This window comes from Pinus tabuliformis, chromosome 2_2, assembly GCF_031772625.1.
Source record: "Pinus tabuliformis cultivar Carrire ecotype Pingquan chromosome 2_2, CPIR1, whole genome shotgun sequence".
Lineage (NCBI taxonomy): Eukaryota > Viridiplantae > Streptophyta > Pinopsida > Pinales > Pinaceae > Pinus > Pinus tabuliformis.
This window is the reverse complement of record NC_142300.1, coordinates 396,287,932-396,298,992: the sequence shown is the minus strand read 5'-3', so window position 1 is coordinate 396,298,992 and position 11,061 is coordinate 396,287,932. Positions and strand designations below refer to the sequence as shown.

Here is an 11,061-nt window from a genome sequence, read left to right as displayed (position 1 = left end):
TTTGAGAAGCCTAAGGGATGAGGAGAGAAGCTTTAATGTTGATAATCAGAGGCTGGTAAGAGCCCAAGAAAGGCAAGATGAGATCAATGTAGTCATACTGCAAAGTATCTCGGATTGGCAGAGGTAAAGGAAATATGAAAGGAGGGCTAGCCATAAAGATAGGAAAAACCTTCACGAATCAGAGGAGAACACCAATGGAGTAGATGGTGGCAGATTTAGAAAGAGGCACAAGAAAGGAAGTGAGGACATTGTGTTAGGAGGTGAACCTTTGAGAACTCCAAGAGGAGGAACTAGCACACAGGTGCATTGTTCAAGCAAACCATCTAGTTTTGCTACTCAACGATATCACCATTCTCACCATCACCATCACTTAGAAAGCAAAGAAAAGGATCATATGCCTGAAAAATTTAAGAAGGCAAAGCCACCTACATTTTATGGGGATATGAAGAAAGCAAAGGACATAGAAGCATGGCTACTAGGGATGAAGAAATTTTTCAGAATACATGACTATTATGAGAATATGAAGGCTAGAGTTGCCTCTTACAACTTAAAAGGAAAATTTGACATATGGTGGGAGGACTTGAAGAATGTTAGAGCCATTACTGAGAAAGATTTGACCTGGGAGGAGTTTGAGAAGCTCTTCAGAGAGAAATACATGTCTGAATGCTACTATGATAATAAAGCAAAAGAGTTTTATGAACTCAAAATGGGTCAGCTAATCAGTGATGAGTATATCACCAGGTTTTTAGAACTGTTGAGGTATGTACCATATCTCAAAGACGAGAAAGCCAAAATTTTAGAGGTTCATTAGCGAGTTTCCTATGTCATTTGGAGATAAAGTTGGATTGTTGGAACCCCAAACCGTAAAGGATGCTATCAAGAAATTAGAACACTGCTATGAGCAAGAAAAGCGTAGGGCCGATATTAAAAGTTACTAGCAGGCCAAAAGCAACGTTGGACATAAGAAGAATTGGCCCAAGAAAAAATCAGAAAGGAAAGAAGGGAAACACCCAGCTCAGACAAGGTAGTTTCAACAAAGAACCAATGTTGTTGTTAAGAAAAATGTGTAGCAATCGGCGTCACTGCAACCCAAGTTTGAAGGTTGAGAACCACTCAAATATTGGACCTATGGTGGTAACTACAGGAGGATAGATTTTCCACATCAACAAGATGTCAGACCAAATGTTTACAACACCTAAGAGGCAAGCACGATGAGGGAAGTAGCTAGGAGTATACCAAGAATTTATGCAGTAGTGGACAACCACCAAGCAGATCACCAGGCATCCATCATCGAGATGGAAGGTAAGCCACAACAACAAGTCATTTCTATTTTAATTGATCCAAGTTCTAGTTATAGCTTTATCAACCCAAATCTTGTTTAGAAGTGCAGATTGGGTCAGCAATTGCATCAAGAACCTTGGATGGTTCAATTGGTGACATAGATAAGGAAAAGAATCAACCATTGGGTAAAGTCACATGCATTCGATCTTAGTGGCATGACCACAACAACCCACTTGAATGTTATACCATTGGGTGTGTATGGCATATTACTGGGCATGGATTGGTTGTACTTACACCAAACCAAGGTAGATTGCTATGAAAATGTAATAAAATGCTTGGATGAGCAGGGAAAAAAGAGAGTGTTGCAAGGCAGGAAAAATCCCATATCAGTGAGGTTGATAACTTCCATGCAAGCCAAACAAAATAGCAAAAAAAGATGCACGTTGTTAGCAGTACAATTTTCCAATAATGAGGGAGCTGACAGAGAAACATAAGATGAGGAAGCTAAATTGCTTCAAAAGTACCTTGTTTTGCAGCAATATGCGGATGTCTTTCTAGTGGAGGTCCTTGGATTTCCTCCCTAGAGAGAGAGAGATATTCTTTTTTATCGAGCTGGTACCTGGAACAACACCAGCATCTAAGGCTTCATATAGGATGAGCACCCCAGAGTTGGTTGAGCTATAACTATAACTGAAGGAAATGTTTGACAAGAGTTATGTAAGGCTAGGTGTCCCCCCTTGGGGAGCATTAGTATTATTTGTAAAGAATAAAGATGGAACCCTTAGATTATGCATTGATTACTGACAATTGAATAAGGTAACCATATAGAACAATTACCCACTCGTAAGGATTATTGATCTCTTTGACTAGTTAAGGGGAGCGACAATTTTATCCAAAATTGACTTAAAGTCTGTTAAGTCCCTATAAAACTAGTGTATTCCCTTATTATTATTGTCATTGTACCCCTTATTGTTATTGTTGTGCCCTTACATTCTTATTGTTATGTAGTCTCTGATTATATTGTGACCCCTTAGACTCCTATATAAAGAAAGGAGGTCTTGTCATTTGTAGCATCCAAGAATTATTCATTTGTATAATGTAAAGGAGGTTTCCCCCTCAAAGAGGCTACCTTTTAATTCGTTGATCTATCTCTTTCTTCTATTTTGTAAGATGGTTGCATAACAATTGGTTTCAGAGCTTTGGATTCTAGGGTTTCACTGCTTCAAACAGGTCATCATGGAATTTTCGCTATAAATTATTTTATACAAAGCTTCAGAAGGTGAAATTAAAACCCATTTGAGAAAAAATCATGATGAACCATGTGACCAAATTTTAGATCTTGTGTCACTATATTTTCGAAGATATGAACTAAGGCAGTTAGGGTTTTGCAGGCTCCCGAATTAGATCTCAAACATGGCACCTTGGGAAAATCGTCATAACTTTCGCTTTGAGCATCTGATTCAAATTTCATAAAAAGTGACAGAAAGCAGACAGAGTGTAGCCTGTTGGGTATTGTTTTCAGAATATAAGGTCGAAACAGTGACATGTGGCACATTGTAAAAGTTCACTCTACTGAACCAGTCTATAATTAGGTCATCGCGGGAGATTGGGCATAACTATTTCTTCGGGAATCCAATTATGATAAGACTTACGGGGTTGGAAATAAGGCTTAGAGGGATATCACAGGATGAAATTTCAGAACTTGGATATCCGAAATTACAGAGTTACAAGCATTTCAAGATTGAGCTCATACAAAAAAAAGGTGTGTAGTTTTTTTTTAATTTGCATAAGCCTTGTTTGAGAAAGTAGTTTGAAGTGATTCAAAGGGAATTATGAAGCATAATTATTATTCATTGATGACACGAAGAAAGAAAATGGAAACACCTAGTAAGCAACCTGAAATCTCTACTATGACACATGAAGAAGAGGAAGAAATGCAACGTGATATATCAAAATTACGAGACCAAGTGCAACAAATTTCTCTCTCACAAAAAGTAATTGAAGCTAAGATGGATGGTTTAAAGAGTGGAATGGAAGCTAAGATAGATGGCATGGAAGCTAATATGGATGGTATAGAAGCAAAACTTAAAGGCAACATGGAATATTTGAAGATAGATTTGACAAAGTTGCTACAAGAAATGCTTACTAATGGCGAAAGGGTAGTAAAGAAAACTCGTGATGAGAACAAAAGAAATGTTAGTCATGATTACATGAATCTAACATTGGATTGAAGACCCACTATGTTCCAAAGATCGATATGAGGAAGTTTGATAGCAAGGATCTTGTAACATGGATACTACAGATGGAGCAATATTTCGATCTCCATAATGTGCAAAGCACACAAAGGGTACACATTGCAACTTTATATTTGGAAACCAATCAGTTTGTATGGTATCGATGGCTTTGCTCTCGTAAAATAATTGTCACTTGGGAAATTTTTATGGAAGAAAGGATAGCACATTATGAGGATACAAAAAGCAACACCTTTTTTAGCCAATTGATAAATCTCAAACAAAAGGGTTCAATGGTGGAGCACATTCAGGACTTCCAAAAATTGAATATAAGGGTAAAAGATATTCCAGAGGAGCATATGATTGATGTGTTCATAGGACTTTAAAGGATAACATCCAACATGAGGTTTTCCTTTGGGAACTTGATTCATTGGAGAAGGCATTCAGGTTGACAGGAAAAATTGAAAGCAAAATTATGGCAACAAGCAAGCCTACCACTCACAACTATAAATATGGAAGTGTTGTTGCCCCTAGCCTTCCACAACCTAAAAGGTTGACATCACAACAATTGGAAGAAAAAAGAGAAAAAGTGATTTGTTATAGATGTGATAGCAAATACACTGAAGGTCATAAGTGTGCTGATAAGAAATTAGTTTACATAGATTGTGAAGAGGAGGAAGAAAGGAACAAGAAACATCAAAAGAAGAGGATACACACCAGGAACAAACCCTAAAGAAAGAAGAAATGAATCCGACCATATCTTGTAATGCATTTTCCAGAATTACCACTCCTTAAACTATCAAGATAGAAGGACATATCAAGAAGAAAAAGGTAATAGTGTTGATTTATTCATACAGTACCCATAATTTTATTAATTGTAAGATAGCCAAGGAATTGAATTGTTTCCTATATCCAACACCAGAGTGTCAAGTGATGGTTGAAAATGAAGGAACCAGAAATTGCTCTGGAAAGTGCCATAATATCAAGCTATCTATGGGAGAATATGTGTTTAATAGTCCAATGATTTCCATTCCAATGGGTAGTGCTGATGTTGTACTAGGAGTTCAATGGCTACAATCTTTGGGTATGATAACTTTTAATTTTCAAGAACGTTTCTTGAAATTTTTTTCGGAAGGAAAGGAAGTCGATTTAAGGGGTATCACAGGGAAACAAGGAAAGATAATCATCTCTAACGGCATGACAAAGCTTCTAAAGAAAGAACAACGATGTGTAATTTCACAATTATATTTGCTAGAGGTTCTCACATTGGAATCATCTATTTCTCCAGATATCCAAAAAGTCTTGGAAAATCATTCCAGGGCATTTGAGACTCCCAAAAGCCTCCCACCTATTCATGATCATGATCATGCTATTCATTTGATACTAGGAAGTTTTCCTCCAAACACCAGGCCTTACATATATCCGTATGCCCAAAAGAGTGAAATTGAACGTATGGTTGCAGAAATGCTAGAGGCTGGTATAATTCAACCTAGTCAAAGTTCTTTCTCTGCTCAAGTAGTATTGATGCACAAGAACGATGGATCATGGTGCATGTGTTTGGATTATAGGGAGCTCAACAAGCTCACTATTAAAGATAAATTCCCCATTCCTGTCATTGATGAATTATTGGATGAATTGCATGGAGCAATTTACTTCACCAAGTTAGACCTTCGTTTAGGATATCATCAAATCAGAATGAAGACTGAAGACATTTTGAAAACAACATTTAGAACTCATGAGGGTCATTATGAATTTTTGGTCATGCCTTTTGGCCTTACCAATGCACCTTCTACATTTCAAGGTTTGATGAATTCCATTTTCAAACCATTCCTTAGAAAATTTGTGTTAGTATTTTTTGATGATATACTAATCTACAACAAGTCTTGGAAGGATCATGTTCAAAATGTTGACAGAGTGCTCAAACTATTGGAGGAGAATCAATTATATGCAAAAAGCTCCAAATGTTTCTTTGGAGTACAAGAGGTGGAATATTTGGGTCATATGTATCTCATGAAGGTGTTAAGGTAGACCCTAGAAAAATTAAAGCCATTAAGGAATGGAAAATCCCCACATACATAAAGCATCTGTGAGGATTTCTCGGGTTGACAAGGTATTATCGCGAGTTTGTTAAGAATTATGGGAGAATAGTGGCACCTCTAAGAACATTACTGAAGAAAGATGCATTTTCTTGGACTCTAGAAAAAACGAAGGCCTTTGAACATCTTAAAGAGGAAATGAGCCAAGCACCGGTCTTAGCTAAACTGGACTTCACAAAAACCTTTATTGTGGAATGTGATGCCTTAGGAAATGGAATTGGTGTTGTTTTAATGCTAGAAGAAAGACCCATTACTTTCGAAAGTCATCCAATCAAAGGAAAATATTTACACAATGCTATTTATGAGTAGGAAATGTTGGCAATACTACATGCACTTAAGAAATGACGACCTTACCTAATGGAAAGACACTTCAAGGTAAAAACAGATCATGATAGTCTTAAATACTTTTTAAAACAAATATTATCTTCAGAAGAGCAGCAAAAATGGGTCACATAGATGTTGGGTTATGATTTTGAAATCGTCTACAAAAAAGGGAAGAAAAATGTTGTTGCAGATGCACTCTCAAGAAAATATGAGGATGTGGAAGCATTTATTTGTGCCATTTCTATTATCCAACCATATTGGATAAACGAAGCAAGGGATGAATGGAAGAATGATGAAGAAGTGTGGGCACTCATTCAATTGCAGCAAGAACGCAATACATCTGATGCATTTAGCTGGAAAAATGATTCGTTCTGGTACAAAGATCGCTTATACCTCTGTAAGAATTCCCAACTCAAACAAAATATTCTTAGGGAATTGCACACATCTCCCTTAGGAGGGCATTCATGATTTTTAAAAACTTACCACAGGGTTAAGAAGGAATTTTTTGGGATGGCCTTAAATATGATATTCAGAAGTTTGTGGCGGAATGTTTGGTTTTCCAACAAAATAAAGTTGATACAATTAAGACCCCAGGTCTATTGCAACCCTTATCCATTCCCAGTCAACATTGGGAGGAGGTTTCAATGGATTTTACCACAGGTTTACCCAAGTTCGAAGGAAAGAGTGTCATCATGGTGGTAGTTGATAGACTTGCCAAGTGTGCACACTTTTGTGCATTATCTCATCCATTTAAAGCCAGTACAGTTGCTACTGCATTTATGGAAACAATTCAAAAGCTACATGGAAACCCAAAGATTATTGTAAGTGACAAAGATCCTATTTTCATTGGAAATTTTTGGACATAATTATTTTCTTTCCTGGGTACTCAGTTAGATCATAGCTCATCTTATCATCCTCAATCTGACGGGTAAACTGAGATAGTGAACAAATGTTTGGAAGGATATCTCCTTTGCTTTGTATCTGATAAACAGACACAATGGGTCAAATGGTTGCCTCTTGCTAAATGGTGGTATAACACTTCCTTCCATACTGCAGCAAAAATGACCCCATTTATGGCGCTTTATGGATATCATCCACTGTTCATAACATCATATTTAAGAGAAAATTCTATGGTTCAAGCAGTGGAAGATCACATCAAGCATCAAAAAAAAGTTCTCCAACTCTTAAAGGATAACCTCACTTTGGCGCAGAATAGAATGAAACAACAGGAAAATTAACATCACAACGAAATAAGTTTTGATGTAGGTGCCTGGGTATTTCTACGGCTACAACCATACAAACAAATGTCCCTCAAGCAAGCTAAGAAGGATAATAAATTATCACTAAAGTATTATGGTCCATACAAGGTGTTGCAAAAGATTGTACTATGGCATACAAATTGGAACTTCCTGCATCTTCATGAGTGCACCTAGTTTTGCATGTTTCATGCTTAAAGAAGGTTATAGGTGACAAGCTCCCAGTTCAAACAATATTTCCAGAACTTGAAGAGGAAGGAAAAATCATATTGGAACTTGAAGCAATCACAAAAACAAGAACTCGACAACTGCAAAATTGAACAATTTTAGAGTATCTCATCAAGTGGAAGAACTTACCCATTGAATATTCTACATGGGAGGATGAGAATTTTATACAGAAGCATCCATAACTACTCAAGCGTTGAGGACAACACTTTTTTGAAGGAGAGGGGCATGTTAGGTCCCTATAATACTAGTGTATTCCCTTATTATTATTGTCATTGTACCTCTTATTGTTATTGCTGTACTCATGTTGTCCCCATATTGTTATTGTTGTGCCCCATAGAAGCCCACTATTGTTATTGTTGTGCCCTTACATTCTTATTGTTATGTCGTCTCTGATTATATTGTGACCCCTTAGACTCCTATATAAAGAAAGGAGGTCTCGTCATTTATAGCATCCAAGAATTGTTCATTTGTGTAATGTAAAGGAGGTTGCCCCCTTGAAGAGGTTATGTTTTAATTCGTTGATCTATCTCTTTCTTTTATTTTGTGAGCTGGTTACATAACGAAGTCAGGCTACCATCAAGTAAGAATAAAGGAAGAAGACATTCATTAAACTGCTTTTAGAACAAGATATGAGCACTATGGATTCATAGTGGTACCTTTTGGGCTTACCAACACCCCTGCCATGTTCATGTGCCTAATGAATGAAGTGTTATGTCCTTATTTGGACAAGTTCATCATTGTGTTTGTTGATGACATATTGGTTTATTCAAAAAAAGAAGAACATGAAAAGCATCTACTGCAATGTTACAATTGTTGAGAGAACATAAGCTCTATGAAAAGCTTAGCAAGTGTGACTTCTTCCAATCACAAATACATTACTTAGGGCACATCATCTCTAAGGAAGGTGTATCAATTGATCCTGAAAATATCAAAGCCATAAGGGAGTGGCCAACTCCAAAGAACATGGATGAGGTCAGATCATTCATGGGATTGGAAGGATATTACAAGAGATTTATTCAAAATTTCTCCAAAATAGCCCATACCATTACAACCGTGCAGAGAAAAATGAAAAAATTTGAGTGGACCGCATAATGTGTGGAAGACTTTGAGCAGTTAAAAAAATTGCTCACTAGTGTGCCAATGCTGAGAATAGTAGATCCTGACAAGGATTTCGTGGTGTGTACATATGCCTGCAAAGAGGGACTCGGTGGAGTCTTAATGCAGGAAGGGAAATTCGTGTGCTATGAGTCCAAAAAGTTAAATAAGCATGAGGAAAATTATGTGACACATGATTTAGAATTGGCTACCATCATTCATGCCTTAAAGATGTGGAGGCACTACCTCCTTGGCAAGAATTTTATGCTTATGTCAGACCATAGTGGGCTTCAATATTTGTTAACCAAAGTTGAATGCTATTTAAGCAAGTTGGCTAGCCACGCTCAACATTTTTGAGTTTGAAATTAAGTACATAAAAGGCAAGGAAAACAAGGTTGTTGATGCTTTGAGTAGAATAATCCAAGTAAATCACTTGGTGACTATAAGTTCATACAAAACAGATTTGGAAGAAATACTTCAAAGTGTTGGACAACAAGATGAAAAATACCAACAAATAAAAGAAAGATTGCGGCAAAGCGGTGAAGATGAAGGATATCACCTCACTGAGGATGGCTTAGTTAGATTCAAAGGCATAATTTGTGTGCCTAATAGTGATGAAAGGAAAATACTAATAATGAAAGAGTTCCATGTTAAGCCTTATTCGAGTCACTTAGGGTATCAAAATATCTTGACAACCATTAAAAAGTACTATCGCTGGCCGAATTTGAAGAAGGAAGTGGAATATTTTTTAGCAAAATGCATAGAACGCCAGCAGGTAAAGGCCGAATGCAAACATCTGACATGATTGTTGCAGCCTATCTCTATTTCAGAATGGAAGTGGGAGGTAATTTCTAGGGATGTCATTATAGGAATGCCCAAAACATATAAGAAACATGATGCAATCATGGTACTGGTGGATAAGCTTAGAAAGATAGCTCATTTTGTGGCAGTCAAATACACCAATTTCGCAAGTGACATAGCACAAATATTTATAAAGGAGATTGTGAAGCTACATGGCATCCCCAAGAAGATTGTGTTAGAAAAAGATGTTAGGTTCATTTTTAGGTTTTGGAAGAAACTATTTGCAGGATTGGAAACAAAATTAACATTTAGTACAATATATCATCCATAAAAAGATGGGAAAACAGAGAGGATCAATCAAATCCTGGAGGACATGTTAAGGATGTATGTGATTCATGAGCCCAAGAAATGGGAAGACTATCTCCCACTTGTGGAATTTTCATACAATAATGGACACCAAGAGTCCATAAAGATGAGCCATTTTGAGGCAGTGTATGGCAGGAGTTGTAACACTTCTATTAGCTGGAGTGATCCAGTTAACAGGGTCCATGTAGGACCTGATATGCTTAAGGATATGGAAAAAAAAGTTTAGATCATAAAGCAAAATTTGAAAGTGGCACAAGATAGACAAAAAAGCTATGCAGATAAGCATAGGGTACACAAAGAGTTCCAAGTTGGGGAACATGTTTACCTGAGAATTAAACCCAAGAAAAGTTCCCTAAGGATGGGGACATGTGCCAAGTTGGCACCACAATATTGTGGGCCATTTGAAATCCTTGAACGGATTGAATCAGTAGCATATAGGCTGACTTTACCTCCATCATTTAGATTTAATGATGTTTTCCATGTTTCTTTACTTAAAAGGCATGTACAAGATTCTAATCATGTGATTGATTGGTCCATGCTATGGGTGGAACCAGAGGGAGAGTTCCAACTAGAGCTAATGTGCCTTCTAGACCAGAGGATTCTCATGCTCCGGAATTGAACGTAGAGAAAGTTAAGGTACAGTGGAAGCACTTTGGGCTAGAGGAGGCCACGTGGGAAATGGATAATTCCATGAAATTTAATTATCCCTTCTTGTTTTATGGTTAAAGCAAGTGTATATAATTGTAAATACTATATATATTTGTGTGTATAAAGCTCCATGAATCAATATGTGTTGTATTTTAATTCTAGTGTTGCATATGGGTATTCGAACATCAAGTACGGTGTTCCCTCAAGGGGGAGGGGACTATGAAAACCCCACTTTAGGTCATCGCATAAGTTGAATTGTAAATATATTGTAAATATTATGAAATATTTGAATTCAAGAAAAGGGGACTGAGTTAAAGGGACACAGATTCTAGAGTTGGGGAGGAGGATTGATTGCTTGGGATGTTGTGGTTTCTTGTGCAGCGGAAGAAACCTAAATTAAAAGAAAACCATTAGAGGATGGTTAGTGCATGAATTCAAGGGATTGGTTCTTGAATTAAATGGGTTGCAAGAGGAAGTACTCAGGCCCATGTTGCTTGAAAAATAACAACAAGAAAAGAAGACAAATATTTATGAAGAGGGATTGCGCATGACAAGGCAACAAGGACATAATATTGATTATGGCTGAGAAAGAGGCTAAGGTAGCGAGCACGAAAGGGGAGAATCCTTGAAAAACAAGAAATACATTAGGAGGTATTCATTCGAAGGTGGCTAGAGGCAGAGAGGGGGAGAAGCCCATTCAAACTTATCCAGGCTAGAGGAAAAACAAAGAAGAGA

General features: G+C 37.1%; 1 protein-coding gene across 1 annotated transcript; it reads left to right on the top strand.

Annotated features, from left to right (window-relative positions):
• Positions 1-394: 394 nt before the first annotated feature.
• LOC149192941 (uncharacterized) lies at positions 395-811 on the top strand. The gene has a single exon (XM_089407162.1). The coding sequence runs from the start codon at positions 395-397 to the stop codon at positions 809-811; it is 417 nt and encodes a 138-aa protein (XP_089263288.1).
• The last annotated feature ends 10,250 nt before the right edge of the window (positions 812-11,061 follow it).